This window comes from Microtus pennsylvanicus, chromosome 5, assembly GCF_037038515.1.
Source record: "Microtus pennsylvanicus isolate mMicPen1 chromosome 5, mMicPen1.hap1, whole genome shotgun sequence".
Taxonomy (NCBI): Eukaryota; Metazoa; Chordata; class Mammalia; order Rodentia; family Cricetidae; genus Microtus; species Microtus pennsylvanicus.
In genome coordinates this window covers 75417253-75442217 of record NC_134583.1, presented here as the reverse complement: position 1 = coordinate 75442217, position 24965 = coordinate 75417253, and the positions used below count along the sequence as shown (strand labels likewise).

Below are 24965 nucleotides of genomic sequence, written 5' to 3'. Positions count from 1 at the left end.
CGAAGTGTGGAGTGCACGTTTCCATTGTAGGGGGAAGCTTTCTTCTCAAAAGCAGAGGCCCGTGAGGGGACAGGGCATATGTCCAGCAGTGAGGTGCAGTGGGAAGCCTGCCTGGAGTGGAGAGGCTTGAGTTTGAGGTCCTGCCCTGCCATCAGCCACCTCTGTGACCAATAATGGCAGCTTAACCATCATGACCTCAGTTTCCACATCCTTTGGGCAAGAAATTAGCTAGAAAAGTAAGACTGGCCTTAGATGGCCCCAAGCCTCCTTCCAGCTACTAACATCCTGCCTTCAAGCATTGAATCAGAGGGGGTCACCATGTTGCCTGTGGCAGGGGTGGCCTAGGCCTTTGGGAACACATTGAAAACACCATCCCCTCAGCATGTCCTCACAGACTCTGTCTGCTAGAAGCCCTTTTAAATTGCAAGGTCGGGCCACTTCCACTACCACTTCAGCATATAAAACCCCTGTCTTTCTAGTCCACGGATGGAGGGGTAGCAGGGAAGTTTGATTTGACTTCCCGCAGGGCACGGAGTTGAGGGCTACCAATTTTCAGGTTCAAGAGTTGTTACTCCAGTTTCCTGTTACCCACCATTAGGTTTGATTGATAGTATTAAACAGAAGGAAAACGGTATTTTACTGGAGTGGGGAAAGGCATTCAGTTAAATAATAAGTATATAAAATGCCAGTTAGAGCTTTTGTGAAGAGAGAGATGTAATTTTGTGGTTGTGCATGTCCAGGACTCTCTTCCACACGAGGTTTTGTTGGGAGAAATAGAATGCATTGGGTCAGCAGAACGAATCAAAGACATGGTCCTGGGAGGGCATGGTCTCATTCAGAACCATCTTTAGGTTCGGGGGGTTGTGCGGTTTGGTGCTTTGAAGGCAATCAAAGAGAAGAAAGGGTTGAGGTCTGAGAAAGACTGTACAGAGACTAGGAGCCATAGATACCCAGCAAGGGCCACTGTGGTAACAGATCCAGGATTCCCTGGGTTGGACACAGATCTTCTCTGAACACTGGCTGCTTGTCATGTTCCCTGCTGTGTGGCACATCAGAATCTCTGGGCCAAGTGTTTATGAGCCCAGAAGATCTGATTGGTTCCTGCATGTATGTGAGCGTCATTACATAGGGACCAGTGTTCATGATCCCCAAAGATCTGATTGGTTCCTGCATGTGAGCATCATTACATAGGGACCAGTGTTCATGATCCCCAAAGATCTGATTGGTTCCTGCATGTGAGCATCATTACATAAGGACTACCTGACCTCAGACAGAGGCACACACTGTCCTGTAGACACGAGTGGGTTTTGCTGGTCTCTGATCATGGTTACTACCTGTAAAGATCTCGTTACGTCTGACCCTGCCTTAGGAGTCAATTTACTAATGGTCAGAATGTAATCTCTGCCACTTCCGTAATCCAGTTTCCCAACCAATAATATGATACGTGAGGGGACAACTGTGTTTTTGAGTCATGGAATTATCCAGACGGTGACTCATAGCATCATCAAAATGAAATCATGTTCATTTACATGTGGTGAGTCATGTTGAAAAAAAAACTAAATTTCAGGAAATTGGAATTGTCTGGGAGAATCTGGGAACTGTGGTTTGTAGTCGACAGATTAATCCCTGTCAGGAGTGAGCAAGGGGCTTGGGAGCTGTCTAACTCACGTAAATCGAGAAATAAGTTGTGAACTCTGGTGACAACTAAGATGAGTAGGGTTGTTGACTTCAAGCAATGGTTTATGAACACTAAACCCCGCTTCCCCTGCTTCCTAAAGGCAATATTTCAAGTTATTGAACTGGAAATTAATTTGATACTCATTTGTTCTCAGCTCATGCTTTAATGAGCATGTATTCCTGTATATTTAATTAGAAAGTACACTTGATAAATAACCCATTAACAACAGAGCCTGGGAACAAATGGGTTTCCAATTTCAGAAGTCGGTAATTATTGTCACCACTTGGCTTTCTCTCCCCTCTCCCCCCATAAGCGGGACTCTAAGATGGATCTCGAAGGTCAGCCATCACCGGGCATACTAGACTCCAACAGCAGCTACTGTCCTTTCCGATTGAGAATCACCTTCAGCTTTGACATGCCTACAGGTGCGCTGTGCTAGAATCCCACACCCCACCCCGTATACCACAGCCTGAGAAGGGGACCGTGATCCCTTGATGCCCTGAGATAGTTCAGTCCATTACAAGCATCCTCCTTGATGAGCCAGTTTTACGTGACTCCCCTGAGAGTTACACACACACAGCGCCATTTCAAATCTACCCAGATGGCAAGGAGGCACACTCGCAGCCATGTGTCCTCCCTCCTTGATATTCTGATGTGGCCGCCTGGGCAGCCCCCGTCCCTTTCAGTCCCCCCAAGTGTCTTGGACTAAGCCACTGCTTGTTGATGAGGACAGCCTCCTAGAAGACAGATCACCAGGTACTCCACAGGCCTGTGTCTGCATCTCCTCCCCCTCTCCCCTGAACTGCGTGCTCCCTCCGTTACCCACTGCCTTTGCAGTTTCCCATCTGCAGGTAATTCCTTCTCCAGTCCTGGCCTCTGGACACCAGCTGCCCACGCTGCAGTGTGTGCACCGAAATACTCTTCGGCAAGAAAACGCAGAGTTCGTGGTGGAACCTGGAAAACATTATGCTGGATGAAAGAAGCCAGGCACGAGGCCATGTACTGCAGGCTTCTCTTTGCATGAGAGGAACAGAGCGAACAAATCCATAGAGACAGAAAGGAGGCCAGTGGTTGCCAGGGGTGGTGAGGGAGGGACTGTGGGGCTCCAGGTGTCTCTGAGCGGTCATTAAAATGCTCTGGAATGAGATCGTGGTGGTCATTGTGCATCCTTATGGATTTCAGTGGCAGAGGACTTCAGGTACTCCCTGTACTTGAAACAGAACACCATGAGATGCTGACATGATGTACTTTAAAACAGCGAGATGTGAGGAATGGGAGTGAAGTCTTGATTTGAAAAGAGAGTCAGCTCTGCGGGGTATCCAATTGTCATGTAAAACAGTTGTGATTAAGAGAGTGGTATTGGCTTAGGAGTGGACAGTTGAGCATTCCTTGGTGGACTATAAAACAGAGAAGAGCCACGGACATACCCTGAGTATTCCCATATGCTCTGGGTTGGATGTCTCACGTGCTTGTGCACTCAGTCCCCTACTGATGGCACTTGTCTGGGGGGACTTGTAGTACCTTTAGACATGACTCCTTGCTGGAGGTCACTGGAGTGGGGCCACACTCTGCTTCCTTGCTGTCCCGTGTGAGCAAGCAGCCTCCCACTACTAAGAACTCCACTGTGCCTTCTTTGCCGTGATGGACTGTGAACCAAAAGAAGTCCTTGCTCCTTGGAAGTTGTTTCTATCAGGTCACAGAAACAAGAAAAGTCACAGACACAGCACATGGCAGAAAGTTGGGGAGAAAAACTGATGAGCTGTGGTGGATAATGCCTGCCTTTGGTGGAGGAAAAGTCGTACACGCCCTGTACTTCCAGGATGGAAATAAATCCTGGGTAGAGTAGAGAGCCAGTCTCGAGACTGTAAACAGAAGAAAATAAAAGGCATGTACCCATGACCTCAAAGAAAGCTGCCTTTAATAATACAGAAAGCTATGGGGGCGGGGTACATGGAAGAGACTTGAATTTATAAAGCCAGGGACTCTGGACAATAATGTTCAGGTTAAAAGACTTTTCTTATACAAGTATGAGGTTAAAATATTAATATCCTGAATATATATATATGGCTCTAAAATCAGTAAGAAAGATTCAAACCTGTCTCCCTACAGCCTTCTCATCTCCATCCTTTGCCTTTCAGATGACCCAAGGATTTATCCTCTTATGTGGTTGAGATGACCTTAGCCAATTTCTCATGATGTCATGGCTTTCCCTTTGCCACTCAACCTCACCTGGTCTTTCTCGTTTGTTTATTTTTAACTATTTTTTGATTGTGTGTATGTGTGTTTGCGTGCACACATGAGTTTATGTGCACCACATGCGTTCAGGAGCTCTTGGAGGCTGGAAAGGGCATCAGATTAGCTCCCCTAGAACTGAACTGCAGATGGTTGTGAGGCACCAAGTGCTGGGAACCAAATCTGGGTTCTTGGCAGAACAGCAAATGCGTTCAGCCGCCCAGCCATCTTTCCAACCCCAGTCCTTTTTCTCAGCCAGGTAGAGATAGTGTTTGTGAATGGCTTGTCACCACCAAGAGCTGACGTGGGTATGGTGGAGGCCGACAGAGACCTGGCTGTCACTTAAAAGGTCCCTTTCCTGCAAAGAGCATGCCGCTGGCATTGTGAATGCCTGGGCTAAGACTGTGGCGTGTGAGCAGCCATTCCTTGCCAATCAGCTGCTTAGTTGGAGCTGTGACCCAGCCTTTTTTTCAACAGCGTAACTACCTTGAATCTGGACAGAGCTCTGTCTTCCCAGGAGGCATCTGAGCTGTGGTTGCTTTGGGAAATGTTAGAGTTATCCTATAAGGATTTCTTTTTTTCTTCCAAGACCTCCCTCAGTGACCTTCCTGCCGAGCTGAATGTGGGCGATTCTGGGAATTCTCATCTTTCATTCCTTAGTAGCCCCCATCTGCTCGGCTGTTTTCCTAAGCCGTTGATTCAGGCCTGGTTTTATTGCATTTCACAGTGTGCTTAAACATCCCATCCACTTCCTCATCTCATTACCAGAGACAATTTACATGAGGGTAAACCAAGGATGTCAACGTGGTCTGTTGTGCTGCTGCGCTTTGTACAACCGTGGGCATCAGGGCTTTCCCAGGGTGGGCGGGGTCCAACAGGTGAGAGTGGAGGCCAGTCAGGCATATCAGAACCCTGCTGATAATATCTAACCATAGACCCTGGAAAAGCCACATTGGGCTTAGCTGTAAACATTAAGACTACCTATGTAATATGGTATAACATGTCCTATAAGTAAAGCAATAGGGGTGTGGACTAGAGGAAGCTGGGTTATCTTAGGTGGAAGGAAGATGTGTTAACTGATTTCCCCTCTCTGTCTTTCAGGATCACTGTTACTACCACGGACACGTGCAAGGAGATGCTGCCTCAATGGTCAGCCTCAGCACTTGCTCAGGTCTCAGGTAAGTGGACATGACCATGGACGTTCTGGTTTAACCATCTCTAGACGACTCATTTCTCTCTGCACTCACTTGAAGACCCTGGGAAAGTGGGAGGCAGCCTGTGTAGTTACTCTCAACGGCACAGCTGACCCAAGATCTTAGTGTCTCCTTCATTTCCCCTCTTTAAATTCTTTCCTCGGGCTAGGGTGTAGGGCTGGGGGCCTGAGAACCACAGAACTAACTGGGTTTAGGCTCCCAAGCATGATCTGAGGCTGGGGCTATGGCTCAGTGGTAGAAATGCTTAACTACAAAGCCACAGACCCAGTCTCCCAGACTGCCAGAAAATGAGAGAACACAGGCATCGCATGAACGATCCTCTGTGCTCACGGCCCTGATGCTTCAAACTTCCAAGTGCTAAAAGATAGGGCACTGTTCATTAACATCGTAGCTGCTGGCTTAATCAAAACAGATTTAAGGCCCCCTTCTTGCTGGGAAAGAAAAGAAAGAATTTAACATTGACCAAGTGGAGTTGCCTTCAGGCCTACCTGGGCAGGTTTTCACTATAGGTAAGGGTAGGTAATGCTGACCTTTTATCACCCTGGGATTGCCTACTCTCAGCCTTGCCCTTCCAAGACCCAGCTAGTCACGACCAGCGAACTTTTACTGGAGAAGCTGCTTGTCTGATAAATTCCACTCTTGCCTTTCTTCCCCCACCACTAGATCTGTGTATTGAGTTGTGAACTATCGGTTTGCATCCTCAAAGTCCTAAATGGCTTGGGCCAGGGCACTGGAGAGGGGCTCCAGGGTAAGGAGGACAGAGAAGAATCTAGAAAATGTTACAGCTTCGATGACAGGGTGGGACTGTGCTTTGTATGTCTGCAGTAACTGCCGTCTCCGGAGTTCTGTAAGGGTTTGGGGAGAATGAGATACCACACACACCACAGTGTACAGACACAGAACAATTCAACATGGCTTCACACACAGAGAAATGGCATAAAGCATACAATAAATATGCAATCAACGGCCTACCACACACACATATACACACCGCAAATGGTTTACTAAACACACAGAGGCAATAAACAGCATAGCCTCAACATACAGAGAGAGAGAGAGAGAGAGAGAGAGAGAGAGAGAGAGAGAGAGAGAGAGAACCCGCTCTCACTCTGCAGCCCCCTGTCATTCCATGCAGTGTTCTCTTTGGCTCATGTAGGGTTGATCTGTTCCTTCACCTGCTACATAAAGTTCTGTTTTACACGCGCATCTCATTTTCCCCACTTGCGCACATGGGGGTGTGAGTTTTGCTGTTTTCTGCATTTTCTCAGTTTTAGGCAACGATGTTCTTAGCACCGACTGGCCGTCATGTGAGGGCTAAAGAGGGCATGGCGCATGGCAGGGAGGGCACACGCTCTTTCCCTGGGACTAGTCACACTCCTGAGTCTTCATCCTTTTCAAAGAGCTGCCTTGATTGTCATGGTGATCCACAGAAAGTGGGGGTTCACTTCTTCACAGCCTCCCCAGCGTTCAGGACATCTCCTGCGTGTTTGTCACTGAACTCTAGGGTCATGTCCACGGCTGTTCCTCTCCTTTACCCCCATCTAGACCTGCTCAGGTAAGAATAGTGACATGTGAACATGTGGTCAAGATGCTTTTTCTAAAAAGCCACAGTGTTCATGTAACCCCTGTTCTTGTCTTCTAATCCTGTCTGTGTCCGGAACTAATTATATCTAGAACACACACACACATACAGTCACTATGCATATGTGCGTGAGCGAGCATGCATGTGTACATACACACACACACACAATGCATTGCATTCCATTGTTTTACACATCTTTGACATGGTGTTGATGGAGCACCAGAGAGCTTCAGGGCATCTGTTGGTCTGAGAGAGGAAGGCAGTGTCTCATGTGCGTTCTCTCTGGCTCTTCATTTATTCCTGGGATACTAGCATGTCCCCAGTGCTCTTCTAGGTTTTAGGGATTCAGCAGCACATAAATTATATTCCTCCGAGAGCACCACCTAGGAGGGGGCAAGGGACAGAGAGTGAGTGACACGAGTGACTGTGGAGAGGGGTGAAGCTGAGAAAGGACAGAAGGGGAAGACGTGGTCCAAGATGGGAGATGAAGGCAGGTCACAGGCCCTGGTGGGAAGCAGGGAATTGCAAGCACATGCCCTGGGCAGAGCAGCAATGTGGCTGGTATGGCTGGGAAAGGAAGAAGGGAGCCACTAGAGGTAGGTGACATCAGAGGGGACAGTAGAAGAGCCTGGGGATGAGGTCGGATACAAAAGAGAGTTTGGAGGTACAGGGGCCAGGGCTAAGATGGAGCAGGATCGTGGGAGAGACACGGATGGACAGAGCTCAGGAACAGACTGAGGGTTCGCCTTGTCTGCTCAAGGTCATGTTTGAGACCTTGAGATATGACACACCTCTCCAAGGCTTATATGTCAGAACATTTGGTCCCCAGCTGGTGGTGATAATTTGGGAGGTTTGGGGACCACTGGAGTTGCATCCCAGCTGCAAGAAGTGAATCACTGCGTGGGGGAAGGCTTGATTTTATAACCCTCCTCTGCTTCCCAATGACCTCCCCTTCTGCTCCCCATCCACCCAGATCAAAGCTACCCCCACCACCTTCCGTGAGAGTGTACCCTAACTCTGAGACAAAATAAGTGCTCCCATCTTAGGGTGCTTTCTTGTGGGGTATCTGATCACAGAAACCAGAAAAGCAGTATATGGAGTGAAGGTGACCAGGGCATGGGGTAGACAGGCTGAGACCAGACTCTGAAGCACAGTCATCAGGCAGCGGGCCAGCTAGAGGGACACTGGACAGCTCATCCTCTCTGAGCTCCATTCTCCTGTGACCCACCCTGTGCTGAGCAGCCACCCCAGCCTCCAGGGCAACCTGATGCACTTTGACTCTGGGTTCCCATCCACGGCCCGGGCGCTCCAGCACTCCCGGACTTGCCATCCCTCAGACACATGTGTCTTATAAAAAGAAGCCCATATAGCAGTGCTGTGTCTCTCTAGAGCCCAGAGGATACACCTGATTGTCCGAGAGCCATCTATTCAAAGTGGCTCTTTCTGACTTCCCAGTTCATGGTAAAGTCGATGTGTATGAAAAAGGAAAAGCTGTCTTTACAAACAAGTTGACGGGAAGGGGGACCCTGGCCACTGAAAAGTTCAGAGGACTTCAGGGGTAGCTGGACCTGGGATCTCAACTAGTGGAGTCAGAGTTGATTTTCTATCTACAGCTTCTACTTTCTTCTGTGATAATTTATTCTAAGGCAGTGTCTATTTGGTTGGCTTTAAATTTTAAGAAGATTTTTCTTTTTTTAAATCTTTTTTTATTATTGGCATTATAACTAATTACGACATTTCTCCCCCCTGCTCCTCCCTCTAAACCCTCTCGTAGCCTCTGCACGTTCTCCTTCAGATTCATGGCCTGTATTTTCATTCATTGTTGTTGTATATATGTATGTATGTATTCCTAAATATAACCCGAGACAGTGTTTTAGCTTGAACTACCACACAAAATCGTACATAGTGGGTGACTCAGACCTCTCCCAGTCCCAGAGGCTGAGTTTAGGGTCAAGCTGCTGACATGATAAGCTTACTTCTGCGGGCTCACTCCAGGCTTTTGGTTGGCACAGCCTTGATATGTGCTCCCATGACTTCCTCCTGTGTGTACAGAGACCAGGAGCTCCAGTGCTGGTTCCTTCTGTGAACCCTCCCTGTGACTCCATCCTCATGGCCTGAACCAAACTTCTCATCTCTCAAAAGGCCCCACATCCTAACACTACCACATTGGAGACTAACACTTGGGTGCATAGATTGTCGGTGCAGGACAAAGGCACTTAGACCATAATGGACACAAATTTGAATCATATTTTGGCGGCAAAGAAGCTGCTGGTCTTGGTAAGCTTACATCCTGAGGGGTGGGGGTTGGGGTGCATGAAGACCTCTCTTCCAAGTTCAGCAAACACCCTCCAAGTGCATCTTAACTATCCTGACTGGCTTGTTGTCCACCCCTGGGATAGTCACAGTGGTACATAGAGAGATGTTCTAGTCCAAATGTCAGGGATTCTGAGAATGCCACACGCTGGGACCAGCAATCCATGGAGGCATCCAATGCTCAGGTGATTTCTGTGAGGATATCAAACTCTAGATGAGTAAAGAGATCAAGGTGTACACATTTAATGTGAAAAAATGGTTTATGAAACAATAACAATAACTATTCAGAACTCCTAGACTGGGGGTTCCCCGAGTAGGATTCTCATGTGGAACCTTTCCTGAGGGAGAAAGTGTAAAGAAATGTCTCTGCACTCCAGATAGCGAAGGCATCCATGGAGCTGAGAAAGGCTTCCACCCCTGTCCATCCTGTACTGGGGTTACTTACAGGCACATGAATGACTCAAAGGCACATCACAGAGAAATTCTTCCTACAACTTAGAGACCGTGACTATAGAAGAGTTACCTAACCCATGGCCCATTGTCTACCTGTCTTGTGTTGTGGGAGCTGCGGGCTGCATTCCTGCCACCCAGCTCCCAGCCGCCTGGCTAGCTTATGCCCCAAAATAAAGACACACAAACTGTATTCATATAAACACTGCTTGGCCCATTTCTATTAATGTGTGTAGCACCACGAGGTGCGCTTACCAGGAAGATTCTAGCCTACATCCATCCTGGGTCGGAGCTTCATCGTGTCTGCCCCAGAGAGCAGAGGCATGGCGTCTGAGCTCACTTCCCTTCTTCCCAACATTCTGTTCTGTTTACTCCACCCACCTAAAGGCTGGCCTATCAAATGGGCCAAGGCAGTTTCTTTATTAGCCAATGACCTTCCTCCATCAGTCTTTTTTTGTTTTGATTTGCTCTTTTATTTTCTTTTGGGGGGATGGGTAGCGACAGTCAAGACAAAGTCTCTCCGTGTACCCCTGGCTGCTGGCTGTCCTGGAGCTATCACTATAGACTAGGCTGGCCTCAAACTCAGAGATCCACCTGCCTCTGCCTCCTCTTCCCCTGACTCTTACCCCTCTGCCTCTGCCTCCTCTGCCTCTCCCTAACAAGTACTGGGATTGAAGAGCTGTGCCGCCACCACTAGACTGCTATATGATCTCTTGAGACAAGACCTCACATAGCCTGGGCAGGCCTAGAACTCGTAGCCAAGTCTTGCTTGAAATTGTGATTCTCCTGGTACAGCCTCTCCAGCACTAGGATTACAAACACATGCCACACCTGGCTTCTGTTTCTGCCTTCAGGTCTTGTGAGGCTTGTGAACCTTCCCCTTTCTCCATGAGGGAGTACTGATGACCGTCATCATACCCAGCCCAGAAGGAACAACTGTACAGCACACCCTAAGGGGACAAGCTGCCCCAGGTATCCCTAAGCCACTCAGCCATCACATACTTTATCCTTCCTAGGCTGTCCACTAAATGTCTATTCCCACACACTGCCTAACCTCTACAGACTCCTACAAGGATACAGGTAATCCCCATATAACAAAGTCACCCAAACACAGCAGTGTCTGCATCAGTACCCACCTCCCAGCCCCAGCCCCCAGAAAACATTCCTTTCCCCAGCCACAGACTCCAGAACTGGGAACTGAAGAAGGCTGTGCAGTCACCTACTGTGCCCCTAAGCCCCACCCCATCTTCTTGCCACTCTAACACAAGTCACTCATTAACAGAGAAATCACAAACCCAAGCTGTCACCTTTATCTTTCAAACCGAGAAGCAGAACACCGCATCCAATCTATAGCTCCTGACAGAAGAATCGATCAGGGCTGGAAATAAAGAAAAACTGTATTTATCCATAGTGACCAGCATGATAGACATTAAGAAAGAAAATAGGGATAAACTTTCTGCTAAGTACAGGGTATTCTGGAAACATAGAGACCCAAAGGCACAGAAATGCCTGTGGGTGTCATCAGTTCAGAGAGAAGCAGCTGTGCAAGTGTATACGTCACAGTCTGCCCATAACGACGGGCGAAGTACACCCTGATACCCAACTCCGATCAATTCATAGATTCATAGTTGCTCCTCTTGTACAATTTAGAGCTAGAAAACGTGTGTGCACATGTGTACGTGTGTGTGTGCATGTGTACACGTGTACTGTGGTGTATGTACATGGTGTGGGCAGACATGTGGAAGTTAGAGGTGGGTATTGGGTCTTCCGTTGCTCTTTACCATATTTTCTGAAGCAAGGTCTCTCACAAAGCTGGAGGTCACCAGTTCAGCTAGACCAGCTGGTCAGTGAGGCCTCAGGATCCGCCTGTCTCCACCTTCTCAGAGCTGGGGTACAGATGTAAACTACCACAGCCACCTTTGCCTCAGTGCTGGGCATCTGGACTCAGGTCTTCATACTTGTGTGATAAGCGTTTTACTCACTGAAGACTTCCCTGGCCCTGGACCAGCATTCTTTCTTTTCAGCTCCACATCCTCTTCCCTGAGGGAGCTGCGTGTCTTGCTAACATCATCCCTGCTTCCCCTCTGCCTGCACTTAGTTGGCCTTTGCAAAGTCCACTCTCCCATCAAGGTCAAATCAAAGGGGCACCTTTCCATGAGACCTCCATCGAGTCTAGCTCTGTCCTGAACCATGAGACCAGCATGTACTCACTTATCTCAGTCCCTACAGCACCACTGGACCTTTGTAAATACCTGTCCATACCCTGTGTGTCCATTCTTCTCTCTGTCTATTGCTGCCCTAAGGTAAGAGCCTTCAGTGTGGGGAACATTCCTGACACATCCTATCTACCCCTTGGTCATAGTCTGGAGCTTTTAGTGGAGGGCTTCAGATGTGAGAGGCAACACAAGATGGCTATTGAAATCCAACTAAATAAAGTGTTAAGGACTGGAGGTGCAGCTCCGTGGCAGCTCCTAGCATCCATAAGGCCCTGGACTTGATTCCCAACACTAATAAAATTAAATTGCCAGGATAGGAGGTTTATTTGTGCCTATTGAATAAGTATGTACATTATTATACTCCTGAAAGTTTTGTCTTGATTTTAATTATATAATATGACATATATAACACCAAATTTTATGTATTAAATACAGAAGAGGTTTCTTTCCTCATGCAATTTGATCATAGTCTTCAAGTGCTTTCCACAAAGGAGAGTTGATGAGCGTCCTCCCTAGAATGAGGGTGACCGCTGTCATAGTTACTTTTCTCACGGCTATGACAAACTACCTGACCAAAGCAACTTAAAGGAGGAAGGGCCATCCTGGGTTCACAGTTGAGGACTGAAGTCCATCACGGTGGGAGAGGCTAAGCATCAGCGCTAGCCATGAGAGCAGGGACGTGATGTGAGCAGCTAGTCACAGCGCAGCCATAATCAGGACGCAGAGAGAGGTGAATGCTTATAGTCATCTTGCTTCCTCTTTTTGTCCTTTATATCCAGCCTGTGGAATGGCGCCACCAGCCGCCCACATCTAGGGCTGGTTTTTCTCCGTTAAACGTCTCTGGAAACACCTTCAGGTATGACTTCTCTCCCATGTGAAATCCAGTCAGGCTGACAGTGAAGATGCCAACCATCATAACCACCATAATCAAAATAATAAGCTGCAATTAGGAATCAAGACACACACAACCCTTGTAGAATAACTGTGTGGATGCAATATTATTGTTTATAATTTGACAAACCAAACTGACATATCTGAAGAAATCTGACCATCTATCCATCTCATGTAGGCCTGTCTCCTTGCTGCCAGTGGCCTATGTTGATCTCTGGCACCCTTTTTTTGATGCACATGTCATTCCACAATGTCTGCCTCCATCTCCACTTCATCTTCTCCCCTGTGTGTTACCTTCTGTCTCTTGTAGGGACATGTCCTCAGAGTTAGGCCCCACTCTCAGGGCAAGGTCATTTTAACAGATGGTTTCAGTTACATCTTCTAAGAACGATCCATTAAGAGGTACTAGAGTTTAGCCCTTGAAACATCTCTGTTTAACCCACCCCCCAGAGTGTCCTTGGACTTGAATTATTTCACTGGTGAAACAGGTCTATGCCATCTGCTTTGCAGAATTTCCATAAATGCTAGCAAGGATGATGCACTCAAGAGCCTGGAGATCCAAAGTGCCTGAGGAAAGGGGATGGGAGAGGTGGCTCAGTGGTTAAGAGCACTTATGGCTCTTGTAGGCAAGTGCAGGTTTGGTTCCCAGCATCTACAGGGTGGTTAACAACAGTCTGTAACTCCAGTTCCAAGGAATCTGGCTCTCTCTTCTGATTTTGTGGGTACTACATGCAGACATATGCACAGGCAGAATACCCATACACATAAAACAAAAATAAATAAATATATTTTTAAATACCTGGCATCCGCAGTGTTTCTGATCTGCCCACATTTAGGATTTGCGGCTTTCTGACTAAGGATACTCAACCTGCAAATAATTATTTTTAAATGCTTTTTAATAGTTTTATCTTCAGCATCTTTTGCCATGCACCTCACCCTGGTGGCATAGTACATTTGAAACAGGAGCCACAGGCTGGCGGTCTTTGTGCCTAACCCAGTACTTGGCACATGGTTGTGGCGGTCATGGCAATGAATGCTTGTTTTGCATGTGCATGAGATATGCACATGGAAGTTGGTTCTGAAAATAAGCCTATGCTAATATTAGCTGATATTGCTGCCATCACAGCTTATCAAACATACATGAGAGAGGATATTACTTTTACCCATGAGCTCTTCCAGAAAAGGGGATTGAAATGAAATTTCATGCCAGCTGCATTTCTGTCTCATGATTGACAGCATGATACGGAGACTAAAAGTTCTTCCTCAGGAAATGCTGTTAGCAATGTTGGCACCGAACATGCAGAGAAAATCTGTATGTCCTCATTGCCGTCTTATTGCAGGGAGTCAAGATCCATGTGCCACATTCCTGCTTGCCCAGGACTAACAAGCAACTGGTAAAAATAACAACATTAAGTTGCATTATTGCCCGGTGCACCCTTGCTTCAGGGGCTAAAATCTGAATTTTCAGCACAAAAGCTTTACCTTGAGGGAATATAGATCTGATGTATTTCCCCAATGAAACCTAACAAAGCCAACTTGGCAGTTTGATAAATTCCTCTTCATGTCCATTCAAGGGGAAAATAACAATACTTTAAATATTTCCATTGTTATGGGGATTTGTTTGTTTGTTTTATTCTGTTTTGTTTCTGACAAGGGTCTCATGTAGCCAAATGCTAGCTTCAAATTGTCTACAGAGCTGAGGATCCCCTTAAGCCCAACTTCACCTTCTATCTCCCAAGTGCAAGGATTGTGCAAGCTGACATGGTACTAAGAAGGGAATGAGCCCAGGGTCTCGTGCAAGCTAGACAAACATGTCGATAGCTGCATAACATCTCCAGCCCCAGACTTGGCATCTGAAGGGAAGGCCATTTTCACTGCAGCCATTCATATCTCTGGACTGTCTTTTTCTCCTTCTGCTTCCCTCCTCCGGACCCTGTTAGGAGAGTCTCATTCCTCTCTATGCTGTGCTGATAGTGATGGGTGGGGGTGCACCAAGAAACGCAAGCCTCAGATGCACGGGTCAGGAGTGGAGCCCCAGATCTTCCTTGAGCTGCCTGTGACCTTAGATGCTGGGAATGATGACTGGAACTTCAGCTGCATGAAGGCCACCACAGTGATAGGTACACTGAGACCGAACCCACAGTCTCTATCTTTCCCAAGCACTCACACATCGTCTTGACTTGGGCCTTCCCTCCTTGCATACTGGAGAGCGTAGAACCCTACTTTCAAAATCTGCTAGACTCAAATTCTCTACTCTGAGATTCTTCCAACTTGAAGTTTATAATCAAACATTTATGACATCTACCCTAAAACAAATTCCCTCCCTTATCTAACTTGGGGCCAGGGAGGGCTGTGAGAACATCGCATTTTTACATCTCAGAAACCTTGAGTGCTTGAATCTTGGACTGCTCTTTGCAGAGATCTTTACAGCTAAATGATTAATTATACCCAAGATAGTCCAAAGCAATTATTTAATTATGCTGTATTGTGGGCTGCCAACTGTGTGGAGCAAAGGGGCGGCCTTCACCCCTGTTTCTCAACATCTGGCCTTTGGATGACTTAAAAGATAAAAGGAGATATGAGAACATTTTTATGACCAAGTAACAATTTCTAGAACTTTCCAGTAAGTAGAAAAAAACACCTTTCAGCGACTGGCTTCTCTCATGATGAGAGCATGACGCCATGTTTCACTCTGTGTCCCCAGCTGACTGGGTGGGTAAGAATTGCAGAAAACAGCTGATAACATATGGTATAGTGCAAAGGAGCTGTATTTGCCTTTCAATCATCTTTCTTTCTGCTTTGTCTTTCTTGTTTGCTTTGTTTTTTAAGGTTTTTTTTCCCATTAATTTGGGCTTCCTAAAATCAAGAGTAATGAGCAAAAATTCCAGTCACCCATTACAAACTTAGAAATGTTAGCTTTATTTCAAGAAGCAGTTCATTGTAAGAGATGCAGGCTGCCCCTCATAGTCGTAGCCCAGAGGTGTGCCCGAGTCATAGATCTAGACACGCTCATGGATACTGTCTTGTGGGGAGGTGGGGGGGGGCAGCTATCTGGAGCTATCTTTTAATCTGCCATGGCATACTGATTCTTCCTAAATCCTCCACAGCTCTCTCTGGTTTCTAACAGCTCCATCTGTTAGAAACATCCTAGCAGTGATCTGTGCCTCCCACTGCCTGTGACACCTCAACAAAGCTGGTAAAAGAAGCGCTGATCCGTCTTGAGTTAGTCACTGTATTTAAGGTTCAACCCAAAGAGATACCTAATCCCTCAGCCCTCTTCCCTCCGTAGCATTTGAGTATGGAAGGTGTCCAGCAAGAATAGCTATGATCTGGAGAGAGCTCTCAGTTCCTAAAGGGCTGGCTTTGCAGGTGTGAGGACCTGAGCTAGGTCTCCAAACCCATGTAAAAAAACACCTGTAGCTGTGTGAGCCCATGGTCCCAGTGCTGGGGAGGAGGGGACAGAAGGATCCCTGGGGCTTTCTAGACAGCCAGTCCAACCAAATCGGCAAACTCCGGGGCCATTGAGAGGCCTTGTCCCAAAAACGTTAGGTAGACTTGAAGAAAACAGTTGATGTCATTTTTTTTTTTGTTTTGTTTTTTGTTTTTTTTTTTTTTGCCGTTTTCCTTGCCAAATATAGATTTTTTTTTTAATTTATTTATTTATTAAAGATTCCTGTCTCTTCCCCGCCACCACCGCCCACCTCCCTCCCCCTCCCCCAATCAAGTCTCCCACCAGCCCGAAAAGCAATCAGGGTTCCCCGTCCTGTGGGAAGTCCAAGGAACCCCCACCTCCATCCAGGTCCAGTAAGTTGAGCATCCAAACTGCCCAGGCTCCCACAAAGCCAGTGTGTGCAGTAGGATCAGAAACCCATTGCCATTGTTCTTGAGTTCTCAGTAGTCCTCATTGTCCGCTATGTTCAGAGAGTCTGGTTTTATCCCAGGCTTTTCCAGACCCAGGCCAGCTGGCCTTGGTGAGTTCCCGATAGAACATCCCCATTGTCTCAGTGTGTGGGTGCACCCCTCGCGGTCCTGAGTTCCTTGCTCGTGCTCTCTCTCCTTCTGCTCCTGATTTGGACCTTGAGATTTCAGTCCTGTGCTCCAATTTGGGTCTCTGTCTCTGTCTCCTTTCATCGCTTGCTGAAGGTTAATATTCGGGAGGATGCCTATATGTTTTTCTTTGGGTTCTCCTTATTTAGCTTCTCTAGGATCACTAATTATAAGCTCAATGTCCTTGGTTTATGGCTAGAAACCAAATATGAGTGAGTACATCCCATGTTCCTCTTTTTGGGTCTGGCTTACCTCACTCAGGATAGTGTTTTCTATTTCCAAGTTGATGTCATTTAATCCCAGCCCTTCGTCATTAATATTTGCCTGGCTGGTGTGTCTAACGGTGGCAGTGAGACAGTGAAGTCACCCACGACCGAGTTAGAGTTACTCTGTGACTTTAGATCCAGAAGGACTTGTTTTATGAAATGGCCTGAGCCTGCATTTGGAACACACATATTTAGAGTTATGTTTTCTTTTGATGAACGGTTCTCTTGGTCAGTGTGAAGTGACATTATCTCCTCTGACAAGAACTGGCCTCAGTCTGTCTTGTCAGATATTAGGATAACAACACCGGCTTCTCCTTGCTCCATTTGCTTGGGATACTTATTTTTTTTTTACTCTTTCTCTCTGAGGTGATGTTTATTTTGGGGCAGAAGGCACTTTTTGGGGGCAGCAAAATAAGAATTCTGCTCCCTAATCTGGTCCTCAAGTCTGGCAGTCTTGATGGGATAACTGAGATTATCCACAGACAGAGTTATCAGTGACAGGCGTGTGTGTGCCCCCATCATTCTTGTTGATTGTATGGCGTCTGAGGATGTCTTAGTACTCTTTGGTTTAATTTCTTTTTAGTATCATTTATTTTTTTGCTCCTCCAGCCTCTTGAATGTGTTTACTTTCTCTTCAATCCCAAGGGTTCCCCGCGGTGTTCTCTGTAGGAGTGGTTTGATAACCATGGGTTCCTTTAGCCTGCCTTTATCACCTTCAGTTACAGAGATAGTTCTGCAGGTTACAGTCAGCCAGGTTGGCAGTTGTGATCGCTAGGGTTTCGAAATACCTCATACTGAGCCTTTTGTGCATTTAAGGTTTTAATTGAAAAGCCAGCAATTGTTCTGACGGTCTTGTCTTTCCTGCTGGCCGGGTCCTTCTCCTTAGAAGCTTTCCGTGTACTTCCCTTGTTCTGTACATTCTTAAAGTGTGATTTGACACAGGAAGCCCCTTCTCCAGTCTTGTCTGTTTGGTGTTCCGTGTCCCTCTTGAATCTGGGTCGGCTTCTCTCTCCCTAGATTTGAAGATATTTTTTCTCCCATGGTTATTTTCTTCTGAGAAATAGCTTCATCTTTGGCTTGAAAGTCTTCTCCTCCTTCCGTGTCCATGATTTGTGATATTTATCACTTTGTGGTGTGTCCCCAAGTTCTTGCATGTTCCATTCATATATTTTTTAAAAAATCTGTCCCTGGCCCTGATGGACTGATCCGCTTGCTCTGTTTTGTCTTCCCGCCCCTTGCATCCCATCATGGGCTATTCTGGTGGTGAAGCTTTACACTGAACTTTCATTGGCTCCATTGTGTTTTTCATTTCAGTTGAGTTTCCCTCAGTGTCTCTTTCCTTTCTGTTTCCATATCGTGAATTGTCTTCCATATCTAGTCAGCTGTTTGTTTGTGCTCTCTTGGAAAATATTTGTGCCTTTCCCAAATTGTTTGAACATCTTTATAATCATTCCTTTGAATTCTGTGACTAGCATTTTGTCTGAGTCCCTTTCATGAGAAGCCACGACTTTAGATTTGCTGATTTGGGAGAAGACACACAGTCCTGATATTTCATGTTCCTTCTGTCTTTGCACTTGGATCTGCCCATGTGAGGTTAGATGGTTAGTTATGGTTTTTGATTCTTTTCAGGTCACCTCTCTTCTTTCAGTGGAAGGGCTTTATAGTACATAGCATAGTATATAGTATAGTATATAGCATGGTATAGTTCAGAAGCGTCGGGTTGTAGTAGAGTCATGATGGGCGAGCTTCCCCTCCTTCAGACTGATGTTTCAGACACCAGGATCTATCTCCAGCCCATTGCTGTGGCCTGATGCTGACTTCTGGAATCATCATTGTTGGGCGGGGGGGGGGGGGGGACTGAAGCTGTGGGGAGAGGGCTGAGAGCTCAATGGAGATAGAAGAGAATGCAGTCAATGGCCTGGATGTTGGGGGTTTGCCTTGCACAGCAGGCCCCCTGCATTGCCTGCCTTATTGTGCTCTGAGCTATCCTCTGTTCTTCTCCTGTGAGTTCCTAGCTCCACCTCTGTGTGGAGTTTTCTTAATGAGCTGCTTGGCTCTGTTCTTTGAACTGGGGCTAGCTGAGGTGACTTCCATCTAGTTGCCTTCTTGCTTGATTCGCAGGGCCTCAGCAGGGGTGGCTCTGCAAGGCCCAGAGCAGTGGTTAGAGCTTACGCTTGGCTCCCACTGCCTCACTGTTCCCACTGGGACATTAATAGGGTTCCGGTGGCAATCTCTGGGGACCCAGTCAATAAAATCTCTATTAACACAGCTTTTATGGGTTTTCTGGAGAAGGCCCTTTCACCTGGTTTGCGGTCAACTGCTGGAGTTTGCTGGAATCTGCATCTGTGGCCGCAGCGAGTCCAGGTTCAATAGCATAGGGAGTTTGTTAGAGCTTTGACCAAATGGATCCTGGGGGCTGATAGGGGAGTGATGAGGTACCCCCGTTCTCTTTGCTTCCCTGACTATAATCAATTGTCCGCTCTGGCTTCTAAACTACACTGTCTTACCCACGGTTGCTCTGTCCATGTATTTTAAAACTCTGTGCCTAACTGTTGGCTCACAGGGTTCTGCTTGGTCATTGTCATTCCCAGAAGGGTGTGTATCTTACAGATGCTGCATTGACTACCAGGGAGCTCCCGAGGGCCAGCATTCCTGTGAGCAGGATCCATTCACAGAGTATAAGATTCACCTCAAACTGTCAGTCTTTGAAATGACCCACAAACAGCAGCCTGATGTGTGGATCTGTCCTCATCCGAGGAAGAGAGATGCCACCATGTAAACAGTAATTTGACTGTCAGTGAAGCAATCATGACAGGAAGTTATTGTTACCCACATGGTGCTGGTAACGAATCCAAGCTCCCAACACTCAGGAGCCTAAACAAGCTTGCATAGCTAGGATGTGGTAGAGCTGCAGCTCGAACCCGGAGCTGCTGGGCCCAGATAGCCCTGGCCCAGCCACAGGACAGGGCCGCTCTCACAGGCTTCTTTGAGTCTGTAATGGGCTCTTCATTTGATTGTGCAAGCAAGAAGATTGGAGTTCAGATCCCCAAACCCCAAGTAAATGCACAATGGACATAACAGCTGTAATTCTAGCCTTGCAAAGTATACAGATGTGATGGCTGGAGCAAGCTGTCTAGTCTGACTGGTCATTAGTGACCTTTGAGATTGATTGAGAGATCCTGCCTCAAAGAATACAGTGCAAAGTGAGCCAAGAGTTCTAAAATACACCTTTGGTCTCCATGTGAGTGCGCATGCATGCTCGAACACACACACACACCCCAATACAGACATAAGTAAAAGTAAAAATAAATCATTTTTAAATATCTATCCTCATCATAAATAAGGAACTATCCTTAAAATGAATATTTGTATTCCCTTTTCAACAGGGGGCTTATCGTGTTTGAAAATAAGACCTACATCTTAGAGCCGATGAAGAACACCACCGACAGATACAAACTCATCCCAGCTGAGAACATGAAGAGCATCCAGGGCTTGTGTGGGTCACATCATAACCATTCCAGCCTCACGGTGGAAGCTGTCTCCACTGAACCCTCTCAAATGTGGTCAAGAAGGGTAAGAGGGAATCTCAAGTTCATGCTTCTTGAGTGGAGGGCTGAAGGAAAGGGACATGCAGGCCTAGAAGGTCTGGAGCAGCCTTGCTGCTGGATGCAGTGTGGATGGAAAGACCCGCATCCCTCAGGAGGCAGGGGATGTCCTGGGAAGAGTATGATCACAAACTCAAACCCCTGCCTCGTCCCTGCAGGTATGAGCATCAGATTCGTTAGCATGTGATGAGTGAAATCTCATCATCCGGGTCAGGAGGTTGCCAAGGTCACTGCGAGCATAGACGGCAGGGTGACCAGCAAAACAAGCATGGCTCCCCGCCCCTTCTCGTTCTCCATGTTGAGGTTTACTCGCCCATGGTCTATTTCACGGTTTGAAATCTCAGAACTGGTTATAGAAAATGAACCGCCTTGACCCACCTGCTTATGCAGAGAGCCTCTGAGCCTTCTCCAGCGGTTTTCCTGAAGTCTTGGTTAGCCTTGCCAGTGTTTGTCCTTGCCCTCCAGGGCTGTGCAGCAGCCTGCCTTTTCCAGCCTCGTGCCGTGACTCTCTTTGCTGTAGCACTGGAGTTGTCTACAGAGTCTAACTACAAGCTGACTCCCCTCACCAACATTTCCCATCATACCCTGGAACGACTCTACCCTATGGTACCTACTCATGGTCATTCACATGGGCCATACAGACCACAGCGGGGCTTTGTTGGCCCGAAGCAAAGGGTCTTTTCCACTGCTAGTTTATAACCAGAGATGAAAGTATTAACCTTTGCCTGGTTCTTTTGTTTTATTTTGTTTTGTTTGGGGATAGGGGCGAGTATGTGTGTGTTTTCTATTCTTCACTTGAGAATATATGTTTAAAAAATCAAACATATGGTGCCCCCTTTGCTAACATTTTATTGGCAAGGACAGCAAGAGTGACATGTTCTTCATATCCTTCAACACATTTTATCTTTCCAAGCTTTAGCTAACAGTCACCTAACTTTGAGCTAGCAATATACCTGTCAACATTCCATGAAGATGATTCTTGGTGTATTCTAACCCATCCATCTATCTTTCCTTCCTTCCTTCCTTCCTTCCTTCCTTCCTTCCTTCCTTCCTCTCCCCCCTCCCTCCCTCCTTCCCTCCCTCCTTTTTGCTTTCCAGCACTACTCCGGCCTCATGCACGCTAGGCCAAGTGTTCTACCACTGACCTACCCCCTACCCCTCTGAATCCTCCAAGATTAAACAACAAGAGTTCTGTTCCATTCATTTGCCCCTTCCTATCATTCTCTTTATACCTGGCCAGACTGTCTGTTTAAACCATTCTCAGCCCCCCAGTTCTGGACTTTGCTCTGTCCAGCCAGATTCTCTGTCATGAGATCCAGTCCCGTTTCCCCTTTAATGATTACCAAAATGGTCCATGTAAAATGCCCGAAACATTAGTTTTTCTGCCTCCTCACAGAAAGAACTCTCCCTTTACTTGCTATTGTTCACCTTGGCATTGATGCTTAAGGAATGAGGATGGAAGTCTATCTGGATTCCAGGATCTTAAAACTACCCAGAAATTCCAGGGGTGGTATACCCCTGAAATCCTAGCACTGGAGGGTGGAGGTAGGGATGAAGAGTTCAAGGCCATTCTCACTACATAGCCAATTCAGGGCATCCTATTTCAAAATAACAAAATGAGGTCAGAAAAACAGCTCAGTCAGCAAAGTGTATGCACGTATACCTGAGTGTGAGCCCCAGAACTTATACTAATACATTTTTTAAAAGCCAGACATGCTGATGCTATTTTGTAATCCCAGCTCTGGGAAGGTGGAGACAGAAGGATCTCTGGGGCTCCCTGGCCAGCCAGTCTAGACTTCTTGGCAAATTCAGTGAACATTTCTGACTTAATCAAAGCAAAACAAACAAAAACAAAACTAACCAACCAATAGCAACAAACCTATGAATGATGTCCTGAGGAAGAATACTTGAAGCTTTCTTCTGTCCTCCACATACCTGCACATATGAGCACATGAACCTACACACACACACTCACATGCACATGAGAGGGGCTATTGGGGGTAGACAGACAGATAGACAGACAGACAGACAGACAGACAGACAGACAGAGGAGAGATGGGGGAAGGGAGAAGAGAGGGGGAGGAAGGGAGAGGAAGGGAGGGGGAGGGAGGGAGGGAGATAGACGAGAGAGAGAGAGAGAGAGAGAGAGAGAGAGAGAGAGAGAGAGAGAGAGAGAGAGAGAGAGAGAGAATATCCCTAGCAGCAGCAATAGCATCTCAGCTCTGGAAGGGTCCCTCTTGCATTCCTCCTGCCCCACCTCTCTTGAGTGACAGACTCAAGAGCTGGCATCAGAGACAGCCTCTCTAGTCCCTCTCGTGTTTATTTCACTCTTCAAACATGCCTGCTTTTGAGTCCAGACCCCAGCTAGGATGTGACTGAGCCAAGCCTCACCCATCATAAACAAGGAGAACATTTGCATTTTGTTTTCCAGGCTCTTGGCTTTGAGTACCTGGTTGAATGCCTGTTAGCCACATTGCATGATTTATAACTTGACAGTTTAAATGATGCTCGCATGTGCTCCCCTTCCATTTAGAAGTACAAACTCGCTCTGTGCTTGCTGACTGTATTTTAATTCTCTGAGCATACACAGCTCCCTGGAACCATGATTGGCACCATCATCTCCAGTCCCATTGACATGGAGAGAAATGAGAAAGCCTGCTAATTTGGGAACGTAAGTGAACCTTTAAATGGAAGGGGAAGGCATGGATGCCAGTGTTGTTCACCCCGGCTCCCACTCTTGCTTGGACATTGCCTATGATGGTCTCCCACAAGAACTTACCCTAAACTGTGAGCAGATAACAAAGATAGTACAAAAAATAATTTTCCAATAGGAAGAATACTTGTGAGTTGTAGGCACCTAGAAAATCATTTTGGAGAGCGCTGTGGTAAACGGACAGAGCAGAGATTCAAATTGCATGGCCATCCCTTGCCTCACTATGCTGCCTTTTATTCTATACTTTTGAAAAAATCAATATAACTGCAGCTAATTAATCTTGTTTATGCAGTGCATCAAGCACCGTTGCTCTTCTCCAGCATCTTCCCAACCTGCCCCCCCCCCAATGTTAACTATCTTGGTTTCTCTGCATCTTCCCAACCTGCCCCCCCCCAATGTTAACCATCTCGGTTTCTCTGCAGATGTTTGCATTTTTCTGCAGGGAGCACCAGGAATCCGTCTGATGTAGGCAGTCACGCTGGCTATCATATAAAGCTGAGCTGTTTGTCACTTTTACAAGGCTCTATGTTAGATTATAGTGAGAGCCCCATTTGCTTCTGGAAGGCGGAGGTGTCGTGGGTTTCTCTCTGGGAATTTTTAAGTCCAGCCTAACGTATCTTGGTACTGGGCTCACCTGCCTGGACTCCTTCCCTCCCCGTTGCTATGCTTGCACAAATGGAAACAGAAAGCTTGAGAGGTAGCTCCATTTGCAAGGTGCCCGCCGCCCACACATGTGGCTTTAAGGGCTAACCCTGGCATCAGATGAGCTAGATATGGTGGTGCGTGCTTGTGATCCCAGCACTCTAGAGATGGAGGCAGGGAGATCAGGAGTACAAGGTCGGCCTCAGGTCCATAGTAAGTTAGAGGCCAGCCTGGACTCCACGAGACCACATCTCAAAGCAAGAAAACAAAAGGACTAGAAAGGGATTTTCGTAGCCACCTTAGTAAGCTTTGCGAGAGAGACAAAGGCTAAATCTGCTAAGAAGAAAATCAAACCATGCATCCCAATAGCAGAGAAACGAATTGCTTCAGGAAGGCAGTGAGTGGCCTTGGTCTTCTCCATCCCTATATCTCTAATACCTAACCCACCATGTAACACACAGCAAGCTCCCAGAAGACACTGGGAGATAAGCAAATGTCTGCCGATGGTCTGGCCATCAGAAGACAGGATTGCTGTGGAAACACATGGGTACCCTGGTCTTCCCTTGCTTTCTTTGACTGAGTTGAGCTCTCCATGCCAGGCATTACAGCAGACTCTTCAGAGGGTACTTTCCGAGGTCTCGGAACTAGTTCCTCTTGGGTACCTTGTCTCTAACTCAGTCCCCATCTTGGAGCTGAAACTCAGAGACTCAGGTTCCTGCCTGGGAACAAGCTTTTGCTCACAATCCTGCAGAATGAAAATCCAGTCAAACAAGCACTTTCCAATGCTGCTGCCCATATCACAAATTTAAAATATATATTTTTAAAACTGGACAGCCTAGATAGGTAGAGATCACATGGAGGTAATTTAAGCCTCTCCTTCAGGGAGTCGGCCCCTCCCCTGTGGCTTTTCATTATGATGTGGTTAAACTTCTCTCTGAGCATGCAATTCTCTGAATTCATGAGAAAATGTGGATTCCTCTGAAAACTGCAGAGACAGGAAAATTGTGTTCGTGTGTTTGTTTTCATTATCTGGGACTGTGTGTTTTCTAAATGATGGTCCAAGGCCAGTTGGAAATGTCCTCTGGTCATAGATTTCACCCTCTGCAGTCTGAAAAG

At 46.8% G+C, this 24965-nt stretch overlaps 1 protein-coding gene across 1 annotated transcript in view; it reads left to right on the top strand.

Annotated features, from left to right (window-relative positions):
- Adam12 (ADAM metallopeptidase domain 12) overlaps positions 1-24965 on the top strand; it is a 306281-nt gene that overhangs the window by 197142 nt on the left and 84174 nt on the right. Inside the window, exons 5-6 of the mRNA XM_075972576.1 lie at positions 5012-5088; positions 20276-20462. Coding sequence (XP_075828691.1) covers positions 5012-5088; positions 20276-20462 — 264 coding nt within the window. The remainder of the gene's footprint in view (positions 1-5011; positions 5089-20275; positions 20463-24965) is intronic.